We start from the raw sequence: 20,850 nt of genomic DNA, 5'->3' as shown, positions 1-20,850 counted from the left end.
ATATATATATATATAAATCTCTAGTGTTGCTACACTTGCCTTGACCCATTTATAAGGCACTCACATCACTCACACATTTTTTTTAAACCGGTTATTGTGGTGCACACATGCAGAGCCAGTAAACAGTTGCCATTTTAGTATTTGTTCATATACAGTTTATGTAAATAAGTTTAAAGAACGCTAAGATCAGCTTACTGGGCATATTTATACTTACCTGAGGCTCCCTCTAGCTCAGCACTGGGCAAACTACAGCCCACGTGTGCTGCTTCTCCGGCCCTCCGAAAATTCTATGTTTGCGACATCTCTACTGGCCGTGTGACCAGTTGTTATTGCGCATGTGCGGCACCAAGCCATGCATACCCTGATCGTGCTCCCTATGCTCGGAAGCACTCTGCGCATGCGCAGTGGTGCTTTTCCTATGCTTAGCATGTGGAAAATGCTGCTGTGCACAGGGACGTGATGGGGAGGTGCGTGGGGCTAACGTGGGTGACATAGCTGGAATGCGGGGACCGTGAGAGGAGCAGGAAGGCTCTATAGGATTCCCAGAGAAAATGCTCTTCTCTTTTAGGCTCTTTCAACATGTTCTCTAACTGTACTTGTCTCCACACATCTGTCAGGCGCCTATAGATGACATCAGTCAGTTAAAAAAAAAAGTGGTTACAGCCTTTACTGTATGACAGTTACAACTGCTGGAATAAAGGAAAAACTGTTACTTTGCCAGGAGTAAAAATGATTCCCCCCCCATGCCGTTTGGCATTTTTACTGCACATCGCTGAGAGGATGAGAAGCTTTATTTTTAACCTTCTCCTAGCTCTATTTCCTTTACTCATAAATCCCTCTAGGAGTCAATTTTGAATTTCTCTTTACAGTTCCTCTTTAAGAGTCACTTTAACACAAATTCTACTGTGTGACGATGGCTTCTTAGTCCTCGTTCACATCATACGCGCTTCCGTGCGGATATAGAAGTGCGTATGATGTGCAGGAGCGGCAGAAGGGCATAGACTGCCCTTCTACCGTTCACATCTACTGCGCTGCGCAGCAGTACGATGCTCTGGGAAGCGCTTGCGTCCTGTTGCCTGCATTTTGCCCGGAAGCGCAGAGCTGATCCCATCACTGTCACTGGATGGGATCAACAGGGCAGCGGCGCAGATGGCGTGCGATCGGATGCGCTGCGTTCACATCACACGGCCATCTGCTCTCCTCTGATGTGAATGAGGCCTAAGTCTTCTTATTATTTCTAATCCCTCAGAATCCCTAGATGACATCATGCAAACATTGGCTATTAAGCTCCTTTTCAGGTTATACAATTAATAGACCAGTCAAAAAGTTTTCATGATTAAATGCATGCAAGATTATGAAGTTCTCTAGATCAGGTTTCATAACTTTCATAAGCAATAAGCCTATTAACCACTTCACCTCCAAGGTTTTTTCCCCTTAAACACCAGAGCAATAGCGCTCCTTCCATTCAATTGCTTATAATGTTATTACTACTTATCACAACAAAACAATCTATACTGCATTCATCACTATTTACAAGCCTCTATGATTTTAAAAATAACATTATTATTATGTATAACATACATATTAAAAAAGTTCAGTACCTAAGGGCCCTTTTACACTAATGCGTTAGTACGCGGTTTTTCCATACTGCATTGGGAAAAAGATTTGTGTTAAAACGCGTACAGTGGGAACTGAGACACAGGAATACGTGGAAATTACTTTGAAAATCAGTTTTCTTTCAGTTATAACTGAGAGCAACTGATTAAGTGTAAAAAGGACCTTGGGTAATTATTATTATTAATTTTTTTTTTTTTTTTTTTTTAAATACAAAAAACTCAAACTGGGTACTATGGTAGAGTGTGGGAGGGACAGATTTAATTTTAAATGTAAATGTGGGACTGTTTATAAAAAAAAAAATGAATGTAGGTGTACTATTTGGCCACAATGTCCCCGTGCATTCCTTTCTGTTGTGTACTATTAGTGGCCATGTTGCCTTTGGTTTTTGGGAATGATGCGGCATCTCATTATTTGCTGGCGCTCATTCACCCAGGGACTTTAATGGGAACTGCGTTCCCATTCATTCATTCCCCCTCTACCTGGGGCATCTACCAGCCCCCTGCAGCCATCCTGTGCCCTCGCAGTCACTCATGGGTCCTCTAGTTCCCCCACTGCCAGCTAGTTTCGTTTTTGCCGACTGGGAGTTGGCCGGCCACCATGCGTACCTTTTTACGCATTCCTGCTGGTGCAGAAAGCTATCGCAGACACTAACAAGTACGTTTTTACGCGTTGCGGGTGCAATGCGTAAAAATTTATGCATGACGCCTGTAACGCGTAAAAATGTACTTGCTAATGTCCGCGATAGCTTTCTGTACCAGCGGGAATGCGTAAAAAGGTACATTTGCCTGCCAACCGACAGAGTAACAACCTGCTAGCGTCACGCTGCATGTCGCTAGCACAGCGTTTTTTTTTTTTTTTCTTTTAGGGAGGACAACAGAGCACAGGGTGGGCCTGGTGTGGCACGGTATAGTAACAGCGGCAGGTCAGTGTATGCACAACCAGCCTCTGTGTCCTAATAGCATTTTTAAAACCCATCTTGAGTTCTCTTTAATGAAAAAGCTTGCAGCCTACCTGTAAAAGAAAATTCTAGTTACCTGAGGAGCCTTGTCCAGCGAAACCATCCCGAAGACCCCGCGTCACCCGACTTCCTATGCCTGTCCCCGCCTCCACGTTCCTCCAGGGAAAAAAAATCCTGGCTTTTACTGCAATAAATACAGTAGCCAGGCGGTTTTCTCTGGAGAGAGAGGGGGGGCAGGGCCAGACGCCGGAAGTTGGATGATTCCGGGTCTTTGGGGGCGGCTGCACGCGGGGCAAGGCTCCTCAGGTAACTATAACTTTCTGTTACAGGGATGCTGCAGAATTTTCCATTTAGTCAGTAGATCCGCTTTAAATAATAATTTGATTTTTGTGGGGCAGGAGCAGAGGGCGTCTTACAGCCTTCCACAATGATGGGGCTAATTAACTAGCCACTATTTGTATATTGCTTTTGAAAAGCTGGTTACAAGTCAAGACTGACAGTATTTTGTGGTAAGAAAAAGTTCTTAGGCTGCTGCTTTTTTATTTTTATATTTTGCTTGCTAAAATGTACTTTGGAGTTTTCTTTGTTGTAAGGGATCAATTTACTTTAAAAACAGCCTAAACATTTTGAAGAGGTTTTTTTTTTTTTTACCATTAAACAAGTACCCAGCCAGCAGAATTGTTTTTGCTTAGTAACTACAAAAAAACAACAAAAAGCTCATAATAATTTTGTTTTACAGAATGCTGCCTTTCTTTATGGCCTTGGGTTGGTCTACTTCCATTACAATGCATTTCACTGGTAAGTATGAAAATAACCTTCTTAGTTTTGGCATTATAATCTTATTTTAGCAAATCATTATAGTGAAAGACCTACTAGAACCTGAAACTGACATACTGGAAAAGCAAAAAGCTTGTTTTTGAGACCGCCTTTTCATAGAATATGATAACTAATTGTTAGTGTACTCTATCCCTCTGCTACAAGTAAAGGCCCAGAATATGCCTCTGCTACAAATAGAGGCCCATACCTACGCCGGTCTAAATATGTCTGTGGCGGTTAACTAATGCCTTGCCTTTGAATCTGAGAATTGGGGGGGTGGTCAGGCTAGCGTGGGTATTGCAGTCTCACGAAAATCCCTAAAGATCTGGCATGTTGGATCTTTGTACAGTAACATGGAGAGGACCTCATCCCTCACGTGTGTTAAAATGGAGAACCTGTTTCCTCACGTTCTTTGCATAATTCACAGCTATATCTAGTGTTTTCATGTCTTCATAAACAAAAGTTCATGTATACATACTTGGTGCCTTCAGGCTGCAACTGTTTGCAGGGATTGGCCACTAAACAGCTGCCGTCTTACTGCTAAGTTCCACCCCATTGCATATTGAGATGGAGAGAGATCATCTCACGGTGTTAACAATCGATTGACGTTGTTTAGTAAAGTGTTGCAGTTGATTGGGTTTTTCGTGGACGCTACATGTAGCTTGTGCCAGTGATTACGGTATATCTCTAGGGCCCAAAACACGACAATGAATCGATGACAAACTAAGTCAAACACTTTTCTGCGCTGTCATAGTAATGCAGTTGGCCAACAGCAAAACAAGCCACCAGCAGCCGGCTGTGTGAACCGGCCCTTAACTGCTTGAGATTCCTTTTTTAACTGCTTCGTTTAGTTGTGACAGCTATAGTAAGTAAAAAAGCAAAGGCATTAATTCCATGCATTGCATGGTTAATACCGCAGTGGTACCCTTATCCTTTCATTTTTCTTAATAAGGTTACTGATGGCCGAAGTTTTTAGTGGGAAGCATTGTTGCAATCTTTACAGCCTTTGGCATTTTAGGCAAGCTTCATTTTTAGATCATTACTTCTTTGGTTAGAGGGGCTAGTTGAATAACATTCCAAAGTTTTTTTGGCGCGCTAGAGAATTGAGCTTTGCGGTTAACAATACTTAACACCTAATGACTATTGAAGCCTAATGGTGTAATTAAGTTCGGTGTAAGGGTGTTTGAGCTTTTATTTATGACACAATTGCCCTATGTTTTAAGTGTCATTTCCTCTTAAAGGACTTACGAGGCCTGTTTTGTAAAAAAAAAAAAACATAAAAAAAGTTAGATACCTGTGTCTGTTTGTAAGGCACTGAGGACGCCGTCCGCGCCCTCCGTGCCCTTCCGCCGGGTCCCCGCTGCACAATACCCCCCCGAACCTCCCCCGACCGCGCGGCCCGGGTCGGGCTCTCCAGCCTGTACAAAGATGGCGGCTGGAGGTGGCCGCGGCTGCGCAGTACGCATAGCCGCGAGTGCGGCTGCGCAGCTCTAAGGCCAACCCCCCCCGATCCACGTAACAGTAGCGTGGATCGGAGGATTGGCCTTAGAGCTGCGCAGCCGCACTCGCGGTTATGCTTACTGCGCAGCCGCGGCCACCTCGGCCGCCAACTTTGTACAGGCTGGAGAGCCCGGGCCGCGCGGTCGGGGGACGTTCAGGGGGATATTGTGCAGCGGGGACCCGGCGGAACGGCGCGGACGGCGTCCTCCGTGCCTTACAAACAGACACAGGTATCTAACTTATTTTATGTTTTTTTTACAAAACAGGCCTCGTAAGTCCTTTAAAAGTTAACTTTGAACTGAGTTCAGTGAAGAAGGTGTAGGTACTTTTCCTTTTTCCAGTAAGACCTAGTTCAAGCTAGACAGCAAAACTGTCTGTTTCATGGACCACAAAGGACATGTTGAAGAGTCATATGTCAAACCTAGCATCTGTGCTGACATGTCAAGTTGGCCATTGTTTATTTCATCCGTTGCACTATTGAAACACAAACTGACTGCATACACTACTTTTAAGGGCATCGGACAGAATTTGGATGCGTTATAATCATGGAAGGTGCACTATATGAGACATACGACATGTAATGGTATTGTACCCACACTTACAGTGTAAACCTGTATTAGCATCAAATTTGTGGCTACTACTTGTCAGCCTGTGTGCTATGCGGTTTTAATTGATTTTAATTTTTAAAGTGATAAGTCCTTAATAAACTTTAAACTGTTTAGGTTAACCAGGCATAGTTGCCCAGAGTAAAGGTTAGCCAGGTATGTGCCACCAGTATAGGTAGCCAGGCATACAAGCCCCAGAATAGGTAACTAAGCATAGCAGGTTCCCCTGTATAGTTATCCAGACATAGGTGCCCCACTATAGGTAGCTAGGTATAAGTAGGTGTCCCAGTATAGGTAGCTAGGCATAGGTAGGTGCCTCCGTATATGTAGGTAGGCACCTCTGTATAGGTAGCCGGGCAATAGGTAGGTGCCTCAGTATAGGTAGCTAGGCATAGGTAGGTGCCTCAGTATAGGTAGCTAGGCATAGGTAGGTGCCTCAGTATAGGCAGCTAGGCATAGGTAGGTGCCTCAGTATAGGCAGCTAGGCATAGGTAGGTGCCTCAGTATAGGTAGCTAGGCATAGGTAGGTGCCTCAGTATAGGCAGCTAGGCATAGGTAGGTACCTCAGTATAAGTAGCCAAGCAATAGGTAGGTGCCCTAGTATAGGTAGCCAAGCAATAGGTACGTGCCTCAGCATAGGTAGCCACTATCCAGGCAATAGGTAGGTGTGCCAATATAGGTAGCCAGGCAATAGTGAGGTGTGCCAATATAGGTAGCCAGGCAATAGGTAGGTATCCCAGTATAGATAGCCAGGCTATAGGTAGGTGCCTCAGTATAGGTAGCCAGGCTATAGGTAAGTGCCTCAGTATAGGTAGCCAGGCTATAGGTTGGTGCCTCAGTATAGATAGCCAGGATATAGGTAGGTGCCTCAGTATAGATAGCCAGGCTATAGGTAAGTTCCTCAGTATAGATAGCCAGGCTATAGGTAGGTGCCTCAGTATAGATAGCCAGGCTATAGGTAGGTGCCTCAGTATAGATAGCCAGGCTATAGGTAGGTGCCTTAGTATAGATAGCCAGGCTATAGGTAGGCGCCTCAGTATAGATAGCCAGGCTATAGGTAGGCGCCTCAGTATAGATAGCTAGGCTATAGGTAGGCGCCTCAGTATAGATAGCCAGGCTATAGGTAGGTGCCTCAGTATAGGTAGCCAGGCTATAGGTTGGTGCCTCAGTATAGATAGCCAGGATATAGGTAGGTGCCTCAGTATAGATAGCCAGGCTATAGGTAAGTTCCTCAGTATAGATAGCCAGGCTATAGGTAGGTGCCTCAGTATAGATAGCCAGGCTATAGGTAGGTGCCTCAGTATAGATAGCCAGGCTATAGGTAGGTGCCTCAGTATAGATAGCCAGGCTGTAGGTAGGTGCCTCAGTATAGATAGCCAGGCTGTAGGTAGGTGCCTCAGTATAGATAGCCAGGCTATAGGTAGGCGCCTCAGTATAGATAGCCAGGCTATAGGTAGGTGCCTCAGTATAGATAGCCAGGCTATAGGTAGGCGCCTCAGTATAGATAGCCAGGCTGTAGGTAGGTGCCTCAGTATAGATAGCCAGGCTATAGGTAGGTGCCTCAGTATAGATAGCCAGGCTATAGGTAGGTGCCTCAGTATAGATAGCCAGGCAAAAAATAGGTGCCCATGTGTAGGTAGGAAGTTGTTCCAGTAATAGCCCGCTGGCCGTTGCACTCACCGATGCGGCGGGTGGTGGCAGTTCTGCATTCTGCACGCCAGCGTGAGCCCCGCACTGGAGAATGACACAGAAGAACTGTGTCCCTGGCTGCTGGCGCGCGTATACAGGAACTTCCTGTATACGTGCGTCAGCAGCCAGGGACACCCAGCTCTCCTGTGATCAGTGTGTGGGTCACGCTGGTTTTCAGAACTGCCGCCGCACCAGAGAGGACAACGGCCTGCCGCCAAGAGAGGAAGGGAGATGGGCTGTCATCGGGAGGTGACAGGAGGCAGAGCATGTGAGTGATAGAGCGTAGCAACGCTCTATCAACTCACGTGAGGATGATGGATGGTGCGGACCGTCTAGCGTGGCTGCAGCCCAACTTTGAAAGTGCCGCGGGCCACAGCTAATGTTAATTTAAAAAGTAGCGGCAGGCCAAGTTTTCTGGCGCTGCGGGCCAAATTTGGCCCGCGGGCCAGAGTTTGACACGTGGCTTAGATGGATGCTTTTTCTTGCATTGTGATGTCTGATGCAACAAACCTGTCTGAACTGGTGTTCTGTTTCATGGATGATGACAGCATATGCTGCAATTATAACTGTAGTGTGAACCCACCCTGAGTATTGACCACACACACTGTTTCTATCTTTCACCACTTTTACACTGCCTCCAAGAACAGACAAATGTATGGCCTTACTCTAGTCTGCTAAATTATTCTTTGTATTTCACTGTATATTTTTTGTGTGTGTTTCCAGGGCAATTAGAGCATTTCAGGAAGTGCTTTATGTTGATCCTGGCTTTTGCCGTGCCAAGGAAATCCATTTACGGCTTGGACTCATGTTCAAAGTGAACACGGACTATGAGTCAAGTTTAAAGGCAAGTGTACACTGCAATGCAAATAGTTTAGTGAATAAGAAGTATAAAATGTATTTGTTTTGTTTTTTTCTTTGTAGTATTTAACCTGCCTGATGGTTGTAAGCAGAGAATATTTTAAATCCATACATTTTTTTGTTTGTATCTGTGCAATTATATAAGCTCTGCAAATCTAGGTACATTTGGCTCTGATGCGGCATAACACACAATATAGTTTTTATTTATACTATTTTTTGCAATGTTGGTATTCTAGTTTTTGAGAAGTCTAGTTTGCTTTGATCAAGTCTTGAGTTTAGGATAATTTCAGTAGAGCTAATGAGTCGCAGTAATCTAGTGGATGATCCCAGTTAAACACCTGATCTGAGGCAAAGCTTCCTAAGGTAAGCCTGTTCATGCTGGGTCCGCATTTTGTTCTTCTCCTCTTTCCTACTGGTCCCCGTTATCACGCCTTTAACCACTTCCGGATTCTCGGTGCGTATATGTACGCCCCTGAATCCTGAAGTGTATTCCATGGAAGTTCCATGTCAGTTCACGGAGGGTGTCTCCGTGAACACCCTGCGAGCCGATCGGCGGCTCGCAGGGTAAATGTAAACACACGGGGAAGATCTTCCCCGGTGTTTACATGTATACGGCTCTGATTGGCCGGGGATCGCCGGCATCTGATAGGCTAAAGCCTATCCCATCAGGCGCAGGACGGAAATCCGTCCTGCGCCGCTCACAGGGGGAGGGAGAGGGGAGGAAGGGGAAGGAGGGCAGGAAGCGCTGCGGAGGGGGGCTTTGAAGAGCCCCCCCGCAAGCGCAAGCAGCCGGCGGCGATCAGACCCCCCCAGCAGGACAAAAAGGGGGAAGTCTGATCGGCCTGGCTGCAACCTGATCTGTGCTGTGGGCTGGAGAGCCCACGCAGCACAGATCAGCACAAAATAACGTAGTACAGAAGTGGTTAAAATTTTTACATTAGCCAATATTCAAATTTTTAACAGTAAGAGGCAGATTCCTATTTCTTCCTATCCTATGTTTCTTCCTATCACCATTCCATCCTTTTCCCTGCTTCCTTTACTCCCAGCATCCCAGCTAGCCTTCCTCTTACTGTCTAAATTTGACTTTCGCCAAAAGTCAAATTTTGCAAGAAATGAGGAACGGGGAAACTAGGAGAGGAACGGACAACGCAAAGGTATGTGGATCAGGAGCAATTTTATTTAGGATAATTGACTACAACCCCCTCCTCCTTTCCCTAGTTAACACAAGATTTGGGTAAATTGGAAAACCTTTTCAATATTCCCTAGCTCATTCATATGCAAATATTCCCTGTTCCCTTATAACAGACAGTGCAGTTTAACAATCATGAACCCAGGAACACTTTTTGTTAACCTGTATATTTGTATAGCGAAGCACTGTTAGTGTTGACAGTGCTGACTCATTGCTTGATGCTGCTTTTTTGATAACTCTCATATTCTCTAAATATGTGTAGACCTGCACAGTTAGGGCTCTTTTCCACTATAAAACGTGATGGCAATCGCGTTTCAATTTCCACCAATGCGATTGAATTACTACACTCAGTATAGTAGAGCTCAATCGCATCAGGACAACTATTGTGCTTGAACCAAAATCGCTGTTTCCATTAGTTTAATGTACCTTTCGTTATGCGCTCAGAATCAAATCACAGGGTAGTGTAAAAAGGCCCTCACAGTTGCCCACAGATATAGGCCAAGTATCATCTTGTGTGTGTACCTAGCTTTGGAGATCAAGATAACCCGCATGTGTCAAATGCTGCTTAGAATCCCGAGCTGCACAGGAAATGTAATTTTCAGAAACTGTTAGACCATGTAATGGTAGATTTGCATAAAATGGAGATGATACATTCTGCAACTATGGCCAGTGAAGTTGAGTTATGTTAGTAAAGCAATGTTGTTGAAATATGTAGAATATGCCAGAGATAGCGATAGCCAATGAATTGCAAATTGAGCAAATCCAAGTTTAACCCTCCTGGCGGTCTATTAAAAACGGCCAGGAGGCAGCGCAGCCGTTTTTTTGTAATTTTTTATTTATTTTTTTAACCACTTGCCGACCGCACGCTTATACCGTGCGTCGGCAAAGTGGCAGCTGCAGGACCAGCGACGCAGTACTGCGTCACCAGCTGCAGGCTGATTAATCAGGAAGCAGCCGCTCACGCGAGCGGCTGCTTCCTGTCAAATCACAGCGGGGGGCTCCGTGAATAGCCTGCGGGCCGCCGATGGCGGCTCGCAGGCTAAATGTAAACACAAGCGGAAATAATCCGCTTTGTTTACATTGTACGGCGCTGCTGCGCAGCAGCGCCATAAGGCAGATCGGCGATCCCCGGCCAATCAGCGGCCGGGGATCGCCGCCATGTGACAGGGGACGTCCTGTCACAGGCTGCACAGGACGGATAGCGTCCTGTGCAGCCCCGATCACCGGGGGGACAGGTAGGTGAGGGAGGGGGGTGAATGTCGCCGCGGAGGGGGGCTTTGAGGTGCCCCCCCGCCAGCCACACGCAGGCAGGAGAGATCGGACCCCCCAGCACATCATCCCCCTAGTGGGGAAAAAAGGGGGGTGATCTGATCTCTCTGCCTGCACCCTGATCTGTGCTGGGGGCTGTAGAGCCCACCCAGCACAGATCACATAATTCAATGCTGGTCCTTAAGGGGGGGTAAAGGGTGGGTCCTCAAGTGGTTAAATCATGTAGCGAGCCCTGTGCAGCGGCATCCCCCTAGCCTCTTTGATCGCCTCCGTCGATCAGGAAATCCCATTCAAAGAACGGAATTTCCTGGAGGGCTACCCCCGTCGCCATGGCGACGGGGCGGGATGACGTTGTGACGTCATCGGGAATACCGATCCACCCCTCAGCGCTGCCTGGCGCTGATAGGCCAGGCTGCGCTGGGGGGGCGCGACCCGGTGCGTATAGTGGCAAATTGGCGCGGGGCGGCGGCGATCGGTGTGCTCACGCAGCTAGCAAAGTGCAAATCGGCCCAGCAGGGCCTGAGAAAACCACCTGCGCGACGCGGGGTTACCACCAAGAAGGTTAAAAGCAACTTTGGTTGGTTCGGATTTCAAGCTGCATTCAATTTCTATGAAAAATTGCAATAACTATCATCACATTGATCATCTCTAGTTGGATAGTTGAGGTTCTTTTAATCTGTTTTCAATCTTACTTCAGTATTGTATGCCTTTATGAATGACAGTATTTGCCAAATACCTCCATTTGTGGGTTTTCAACTCTAGTTCTACACAACACATTAGGGGTGCTCTGTAATTATGCATACATTCTTTCAAAACCTTCAAATAAAACAGAAGTTTTCAAAGAAAACTCTAAATTTGTTCTAATATAATTTTGTTTCATTTCTAAACTTTCTAGAACAATGGCAAGTTCAAGGACCCTATGAGCTCATTTGAAGTACCCCCTGGGATATATGTACCATGTGTCAAGAATCAAGACATTAGACCAGGGGTGTGCAAAACTTTTTTCAATACGTCTTCGTTCGTCCCCCATTCAGGTAGCTGATAGTTGTCTTTCCAGCCCCCTCTCGTTGATACAGGTCTGGATTCCGTGTCTCCTCTTTTCCCTCCCTACTTATGCAGAGTAGCAAGTGGAGCATAACCGGCTCACCGGTCCACATCGTCCAGGGCTGATCTCCCTGGCCATACCTGTTGGTCTTAATGTGTCCCGCTGTCAAGTACTGGAGGCATGTCACATGACACTGCTATAGCCATGGAGATCGGTGCTGGAAGCTGCGATCAGCTGAGCCTTTTAGGCTCTGCTCCTAACTGTGCATAGGGAAGGTAGCAGAGGAGCAAGGTTGTCAACCTAAGTCCTAATCTTTCCTGCACCAAATGCTCAAAAAGTATGATACCAAACACTTACAGATGGGGTGGAGTCAGTAGCGTGCCCTGTGAGGAAGTTATGAGAAGCCTAAACTGAACACGGTCACATTTCTTTTTTTCTTTTTGGATGGGGGGGGGGGGGGGGGGGGAGGGTGCACTGCCTGCACAATCGAGGCCCTAAGTGACAAGTGCAGCAATCATAAAGACCTAAGTACAGCACTGATTACACTACAAATGCATCAGTATTAATGAAAATCCAGAAATGACCAAATGGAGCAGAGCATCTCCCCTGGAAGGTTCAATTATTATTTGCCTCAAGTAATGATCTTGTAAAGTAAAGTTTAAAAAAAATCTCGCTTATACAATATCCCAAGTAATGTTTGGATAGTTAATAGCGCCCATAACTATGACCCCCATTGTTTGCTTGCAGTTTTTTCAGTCTGCTGCAGTAATTGTATTTCTTCCATGTCATTTGTGTGTGCAGGCTTACTTACCCATACAGACTCCACATCATCACAGTCCTCAGCTATGTAATCTGTAACCTGTAATCCAAGGTTTCCATTGTCCATCTATACTGCCTAGTACCTAAGTACTCACTAAACCCTCTCTCATCCCCCCAGGTCCTAGTTTAAAATCTCATCCAACCTTCTAACAAGTTTCTCCCCCAGCATAGCTGCACCCTCCCCGTTAGAGGAGATGTCAGCCATATTATCTCATAAAAAAAAACCACATACAGGGAGTGCAGAATTATTAGGCAAATTAGTATTTTGACCACATCATCCTCTTTATGCATGTTGTCTTACTCCAAGCTGTATAGGCTCGAAAGCCTACTACCAATTAAGCATTTTAGGTGATGTGAATCTCTGTAATGAGAAGGGGTGTGGTCTAATGACATCAACACCCTATATCAGGTGTGCATAATTATTAGGCAACTTCCTTTCCTTTGGCAAAATGGGTCAAAAGAAGAACTTGGCAGGCTCAGAAAAGTCAAAAATAGTCAGATATCTTGCAGAGTGATGCAGCACTCTTAAAATTGCAAAGCTTCTGAAGCGTGATCATCGAACAATCAAGCATTTCATTCAAAATAGTCAACAGGGTCGCAAGAAGCGTGTGGAAAAACCAAGGCGTAAAATAACGAGAAAAGTCAAGCGTGCAGCTGCCAAGATGCCACTTGCCACCAGTTTGGCCATATTTCAGAGCTGCAACATCACTGGAGTGCCCAAAAGCACAAGGTGTGCAATACTCAGAGACATGGCCAAGGTAAGAAAGGCTGAAAGACGACCACCACTGAACAAGACACACAAGCTGAAACGTCAAGACTGGGCCAAGAAATATCTCAAAACTGATTTTTCTAAGGTTTTATGGACTGATGAAATGAGTGAGTCTTGATGGGCCAGATGGATGGGCCCGTGGCTGGATTGGTAAAGGGCAGAGAGCTCCAGTCCGACTCAGACGCCAGCAAGGTGGAGGTGAAGTACTGATTTGGGCTGGTATCATCAAGACAAGACAAATAACATTTATATTGCGCTTTTCTCCTTGCGGACTCAAAGCACCAGAGCAGAGCAGCAGCCACTAGGGCGCGCTCTATTGGCAGTAGTGTAAGGGAGACTTGCCAAAGGTCTCCTACTGAATTAGTGCTGGCTTACTGAACAGGCAGAGATGAGATTCGAACCCTGGTCTCCTGTGTCAGAGGCAGAGCCCTTAACCATTACACCATCAGCCAACTCATCAAAGATGAGCTTGTGGGGCCTTTTCGGGTTGAGGATGGAGTCAAGCTCAACTCCCAGTTCTACTGCCAGTTTCTGGAAGACACCTTCTTCAAGCAGTGGTACAGGAAGAAGCCTGCATCCTTCAAGAAAAACATGATTTTCATGCAGGACAATGCTCCATCACACGCGTCCAAGTACTCCACAGCGTAGCTGGCAAGAAAGGGTATAAAAGAAGAAAAACTAATGACATGGCCTCCTTGTTCACCAGATCTGAACTCCATTGAGAACCTGTGGTCCATCATAAAATGTGAGATTTACAAGGAGAGAAAACAGTACACCTCTCTGAACAGTGTCTGGGAGGCTGTGGTTGCTGCTGCACGCAATGTTGATGGTGAACTGATAAAAAATACTGACAGAATCCATTTATGGCAGGCTTTTGAGTGTCCTTGCAAAGAAAGGTGGCTATATTGGTCACTGATTTGTTTTTGTTTTGTTTTTGAATGTCAGAAATGTATATTTGTGAATGTTGAGATGTTATATTAATTTCACTAGTAAAAATAAATAATTGAAATGGGTATATATTTGTTTTTTGTTAAGTTGCCTAATAATTATGCACAGTAATAGTCACCTGCACACACAGATATCCCCCTAAAATAGCTAAAACTAAAAACTACTTTCAAAAATATTCAGCTTTGATATTGAGTTTTTTGGGTTGATTGAGAACATGGTGGTTCAATAATAAAATTATTCCTCAAAAATACAACTTGCCTAATAATTCTGCACTACCTGTATATACCGTATATACTCGTCTATAAGTCGAGAAATTTAGGTCTGATCTACTTTTGTAAAGTAGGGGGGGTCGACTTATACTTGCATCAGACCTAAATTTCTGACTTGTAGCAAAGTATAAAGCGTCCCCTCTGCTCTACATTTTGCTGCATTCTGTTACCCTTGAACTGCTAGCCAGCCAGATTGTGTCCCTCTGCTTTAGTTAAGATGCCTGGTCGCCATAATCCACCTCCCCCTGCAAGCTGCATGATAGACTGGCCCCGCTCTGATAACACGTGATTCTCAAGCAGCCAGCGGGGGCAGGAGCAGCTGAAAATCCTCAGTTGAATACGGAGCTCCGTTGAATCTTCTACTGCTTCAATCACTGATAACAGTGACACCTTTACTCGCACCAGGTGATGCACCCTATCCTGTTACTGCCTCTCAGATCTCGCTGTTGAGGACTGTAGTGAAGCAGCGCAGGCGCACATGTGCGAGATATCAGAGGCAGAGAAGGAGGGTAAATAGGATACAAGGGTGGGCCAGAAGGGTGAAAGAGGCTTGTTTTATGGACGCAGCGCGATCTTTTCTTCCATACCGCTCTGATAAACAGGTAGACAAGGAGAGCTGACCAATCCACTTAGGGAGAGGAAGGGCCCGTTTCCACTATCGCGAATCTGCATGCGTTACCTGCATGCAGATTCGCACAGCCAATACAAGTGGATGGGCCTGTTTCCACTTGTCAGTTTTCCTGAGCGTTTTTCTGTGCAGGATTTTTCTGCACGGCAGAGTCCTCAGAATTCGCCTGCGTGTGGAATGCATGCGAATCGCCGCTAATGCCATGGTTAAATTCGCATACAGCGTCATTCGCATGAAAATTCGCATACACCCGCATGCGAAATTCGCATCCACATGCAAATTTTTACCACGGCGATTCGCACCGCACAAGTGGAAACTGGCCCGAATTGACCAATCCAACTAGTCATTTGCCAATATACTGTGTACCACATACAGTACAGCACCAGTATCTGTTCATACATAGCACCAGTATATGTTTTTTCTAATTTTTATTTGTTGTGTGTTGGGAGAGGGGTAGTCTTATACGGCGAATATATCCCAGACCCTATATTTTAACTGGAAACGTTGGGGGGTTGTCTTCTACACCGAGTCGTCTTATACTCCGGAATATACGGTATGTATAAATGATTTAGTCAGTGTTTGCCCATTGTAAAATCTTTCCTCTCCCTGATTTACATTCTGACATTTAACACATGGTGACATTTTTACTACTGGCAGGGGATGTCAGTGGAAGGAGATGCTGCTTGTTTTTTTTTGCCGGTTGGACCCAACAGTAAACAGCTGTTATTTTTCACAATGCAATGAGGTTCACAGACAGGAAACTGTCAAGACCATGGTCCTGACATCACACTGTGGGAGGGGTTTCACCACAATATCAGCCATACAGAGCCCCCTGATGATCCGTTTGTGAAAAGGAAAAGCTTTCTCGTGGGAAAGTGGGTTAAAGCTACTGATCGGGATGAAGTTCAATTTTTGCTCACGGTTTCTCCTTAAACTCCTACTGCCTTTAACCTGAAGCACGTAGCACGGTCACTATTTTAGAAAAGACTGCCTTGGAGGTCCTTGCCTTCAGTTTATCTCCTAGTTCTCTGAAATCATATGTTAGGACCTTCCACTAACTTTGTCATTGGCAACAATGTTTACCCGACAGCTGGGTCCTTTCCAACCCCGCCTATCAATCTGTCAATGCAATCCACCACCACATGCTGAACCCGAGCACCAGGTAGACAAAATATTGTCTGCCCGCCTGATAAGTCTACTGCCGCCAATGCCTGCCTGGTCTTGGATGCATTCCTCTTCCCATTCTCATTACAGTAGTCAGTCCCCTGGTTGCTGGAGGACAGAATCCTGCTGCAGGCACCTGAGAATAAGCATTCCTAACCTCATGGGCCCAGCAGATTCCTCTCACCTAGACTTTTATTATTCTCCCCAGTTCCATTTGGCTCTGACTTCATAGGGCTAAAGTAACAGTAAGCATTATAGTGCTTACTATAATTATAGTGCTTACTATGTCTGCCCATTGGCCATATCTCAACAGTATGGCCAAATGGGCAGACAAATGGCAGATTAAATTTAATGGTGATAAATGTAAGCTCACGCACGCTGGGTGTGCAGTGGTAGAGCACCATACAGAGGCATTTTGTCACATTACTGCCACAAACGTGCATCAATTTTATTGGAATTCCACGGGAAAGACCAATACAAAGTGGTGTACATGTGAGAAGTGGATCAAAAATCATACATCATTCCAAACATTTATTACAAATAACTGCAAAGTGGGGTGTGCATAATTATTCAGCCCCTTGAGTCAATACTTTGTAGAACCACCTTTTTGCTGCAATTACAGCTGCCAGTCTTTTAGGGTATGTCTCTACCAGCTTTGCACATCTAGAGACTGAAATCCTTGCCCATTCTTCTTTGCAAAACGGCTCCAGCTCAGTCAGATTAGATGGACAGCGTTTGTGAATAGCAGTTTTCAGATCTTGCCACAGATTCTCGATTGGATTTAGATCTGGACTTTGACTTGGCCATTCTAACACATAAATATGTTTTGTTTTAAACCATTCCGTTGTTGCCCTGGCTTCATGTTTAGGGTCATTGTCCTGCTGGAAGGTGAACCTCCGCCCCAGTCTCAAGTCTTTTGCAGTCTCCAAGAGGTTTTCTTCCAAGTTTGCCCTGTATTTGGCTCCATCCATCTTCTCATCAACTCTGACCAGCTTCCCTGTCCCCGCTGAAGAGATGCACCCCCCCCCTCCCCCCGAGCATGATGCTGCCACCACCATATTTGACAGTGGGGATGGTGTGTTCAGAGTGATGTGCAGTGTTAGTTTTCCGCCACACATAGCGTTTTGCATTTTGGCTAAAAAGTTCCATTTTGGTCTCATCTGACCAGAGCACCTTCTTCCACATGGTTGCTGTGTTCCCCACATTGCTTGTGGCAAACTTCTTGCCACTCTTCCATAAAGGCCAACTTTGTACAGTGCATGACTAATAGTTGTCCTATGGACAGAGTCTCCCACCTGAGCTGTAGATCTCTGCAGCTCGTCTAGAGTCACCATGGGCCTCTTGACTGCATTTCTGATCAGCGCTTTCCTTGTTCGGCCTGTGAGTTTAGGTGGATGGCCTTGTTTTGGTAGGTGTACAGTTGTGCCATACTCCTTCCATCTCTGAATGATCGCTTGTATAGTGCTCCGTGGGATGTTCAAGGCTTTGGAAATCTTTTTGTAGCCTAAGCCTGCTCTAAATTACTCAATAACTTTATCCCTTACCTGTCTTGTGTGTTCTTTGGACTTCACGGTGTTGTTGCTCCCAATATTCTCGTAGACAACCTCTGAGGCCCTCACAGAGCAGCTGTATTTGTACTGACATTAGATTACACACAGGTGCACTCTATTTAGTCATTAGCACTCATCAGGCAATATCTATAGGCAACTGACTGCACTCAGATCAAAGGGGGCCGAATAATTATGCACACACCACTTTGCAGTTATTTGTAAAAAATGTTTGGAATCCTGTATGATTGTCATTCCACTTCTCATGTGTACACCACTTTGTGTTGGTCTTTCATGTGGAATTCCAATAAAATCGATTCATGTTTGTGGCAGTAATATGACAAAATGTGGAAAACTGCAAGGGGGCCAAATACTTTTGCAACCCACTGTGTATGTGTGTATGTATGTATATATATGTATATATGTGTATATATATGTGTGTGTATATATATATATATATATATATATATATATATATATATATATATATATATATATATATATATATATATATATATATATATATATATATTCTTTTTCATAATATAAGACACATTTCTCTTCCCCAAAAACTGAGGGAGGAGGTGGGTGTGTCTTATATTCGAAAGATGCGGTAGTTGTGGCCCTAGGAGAATATACTTACCGGATCCTGCCGCTGCGTTATTCTCCTCCATCTGGCTCTTCATCTGAGGATGCCCCGTCATTCACTGTGAAGGACTTCAGGGTCCCTGCTGCTGTGCTCCTCTTCAGCTGCAGTCCTCTTCTCTCTTCATCCCAAGACGTCCCGTCATTCAAGATAAAGGTCTTCAGAGCCTCAGCTGCCTGCACTCCTCTTCACTGCAGTCTCCATATAGACTGCATCTTTGCGGTATACACGTGAGACTGCTGTCATCCTCTTTAGTTAATGTCATCCTTTGATGCTCTTCCTAGTTACAGTGCCTCTGACGCCATGCGTGACCCTGTTGCACGTGCACCACAGATCACACAGCAAACGCACTGTAACTAGGAAGTGCGTAGGAGGAGGATGGCGGCGGCAGTTCATACGGAGACTGCAGTGTAGAGGAGCGTTGGTAACCGAGGCTCTGAAGATATTCATCTTGAATGACGAGGTCCTGGGATGAAGAGAGAAGACTGCAGCTGAAGAGTGCGGCAGCTGGGACTCTGAAGACCTTCATACTGAATGACAGGGTGTCCTCAGATGAGGAGAGGATTGCGGCGCCAGGATCAGGTGAGATGTTTCATCATGGGTTAGCTAGTGTAGTAGGTGGTGGCAGAAGGGGTTGGTTAAAGTGTAGTGTAGTAGCAGGTGGCAGCAGCAGGGGCTTGTTAGCGAAGTGTGGTGTAGCAGGGGTTAGTGTAGCCGGGCAGTGTTGCTTAGATGGTGACAGTTCCAGGAGGAAAGGTCCACAAGACGCCCCTGCACCATAGACACACCCATGTTTAGTTTATTTTTCCTCCCTTTTTCTTTTTTGCCCCAGGTCTTTTTTGCCAGAGCGACTTATATTACGAAAAATACAGGATAGTGTGTGTACAGGGAGTGCAGAATTATTAGGCAAATGAGTATTTTGACCACATCATCCTCTTTATGCATGTTGTCTTACTCCAAGCTGTATAGGCTCGAAAGCCTACTACCAATTAAGCATATTAGGTGATGTGCATCTCTGTAATGAGAATGGGTGTGGTCTAATGACATCAACACCCTATATCAGGTATGCATAATTATTAGGCAACTTCCTTTCCTTTGGCAAAATGAGTCAAAACAAGGACTTGGCAGGCTCAGAAAAGTCAAAAATAGTGAGATATCTTGCAGAGGGATGCAGCACTCTTAGGGCCCTTTTCCACCAGCGCGTTTGCGCTGGCTGAATCGCAAAACCGCAAACCGCTAGCGATTTTTTTACAATCGCTACGGTTTGCTTTTTAACATAGGAATCGCGGTAGGTCATTTCCACTACCGCGATTCGCTTTTGTCGGGAACGCGAACGCGCGGCGGAGCGATAATTGCCGCGATTTTGCTATGCAGTGCATAGCATAGCAAAATCGCGGCCGCAAACGTCGGGGGAATCGCCGGTTTTGCGATTCAGCAATCGCTAGCGTTCAGCGTGAACGCTAGCGATTGCAGGTGGAAAAGGGCCCTTAAAGAGACTCTGTAACAAAAATTGCATCCTGTTTTTTATCATCCTACAAGTTCCAAAAGCTATTCTAATGTGTTCTGGCTTACTGCAGCACGTTCTACTATCACCATCTCTGTAATAAATCAACTTATCTCTCTCTTGTCAGACTTGTCAGCCTGTGTCTGGAAGGCTGCCAAGTTCTTCAGTGTTGTGGTTCTGTGATGCATCTCCCCCCTCCAGGCCCCTCTCTGCACACTGCCTGTGTATTATTTAGATTAGTGCAGCTTCTCTCTTTTTTCTTATCTTTTACAAGCTGGATAAATCCTCCTCTGAGCTGGCTGGGCTTTCACATACTGAGGAATTACATACAGGCAGAGCTGTCTGCACTCTGCAGGAAGAAACAGCCTGACACTTCAGTGGAAGATAGCTGCAGGGGGAAAGAAACACACAAATGATCTCTTGAGATTCAAAAGGAAGGGTGTATACAGCCTGCTTGTGTATGAATGTATTTTCTATGTGTGGACATACTGTACATCAACCTACTTCCTGTTTTGGTGGCCATTTTGTTTGTTTATAAACAAACTTTTTAAAACTGTTTTTAACCACTTTTAATGCGGCGAGGAGCAGCAAAATTGTGACAGAGGGTAATAGGAGATGTCTCCTAACGCACTGGTATGTTTACTTTTGTGCGATTTTAACAATACAGATTCTCTTTAGAATTGCAAAGCTTCTGAAGCGTGATCATCGAACAATCAAGCGTTTCATTCAAAATAGTCAACAGGGTCGCAAGAAGCGTGTGGAAAAACCAAGGCGCAAAATAACTGCCCATGAACTGAGAAAAGTCAAGCGTGCAGCTGCCAAGATGCCACTTGCCACCAGTTTGGCCATATTTCAGAGCTGCAACATCACTGGAGTGCCCAAAAGCATAAGGTGTGCAATACTCAGAGACATGGCCAAGGTAAGAAAGGCTGAAAGACGACCACCACTGAACAAGACACACAAGCTGAAATGTCAAGACTGGGCCAAGAAATATCTCAAGACTGATTTTT

At 45.3% G+C, this 20,850-nt stretch overlaps 1 protein-coding gene across 1 annotated transcript in view; it reads left to right on the top strand.

Moving 5' to 3' along the window:
• KDM6A (lysine demethylase 6A) overlaps positions 1 to 20,850 on the top strand; it is a 186,128-nt gene that overhangs the window by 79,017 nt on the left and 86,261 nt on the right. The window contains exons 5-6 of the mRNA XM_068266275.1: positions 3,315 to 3,373; positions 7,909 to 8,029. Of these exons, the coding sequence (XP_068122376.1) occupies positions 3,315 to 3,373; positions 7,909 to 8,029 (180 nt within the window). The remainder of the gene's footprint in view (positions 1 to 3,314; positions 3,374 to 7,908; positions 8,030 to 20,850) is intronic.

This window comes from Hyperolius riggenbachi, chromosome 2 (genome assembly GCF_040937935.1).
Source record: "Hyperolius riggenbachi isolate aHypRig1 chromosome 2, aHypRig1.pri, whole genome shotgun sequence".
Lineage (NCBI taxonomy): Eukaryota > Metazoa > Chordata > Amphibia > Anura > Hyperoliidae > Hyperolius > Hyperolius riggenbachi.
Note: the sequence above shows the minus strand (reverse complement) of the source record. Positions and strands in the feature narration are given on the sequence as shown.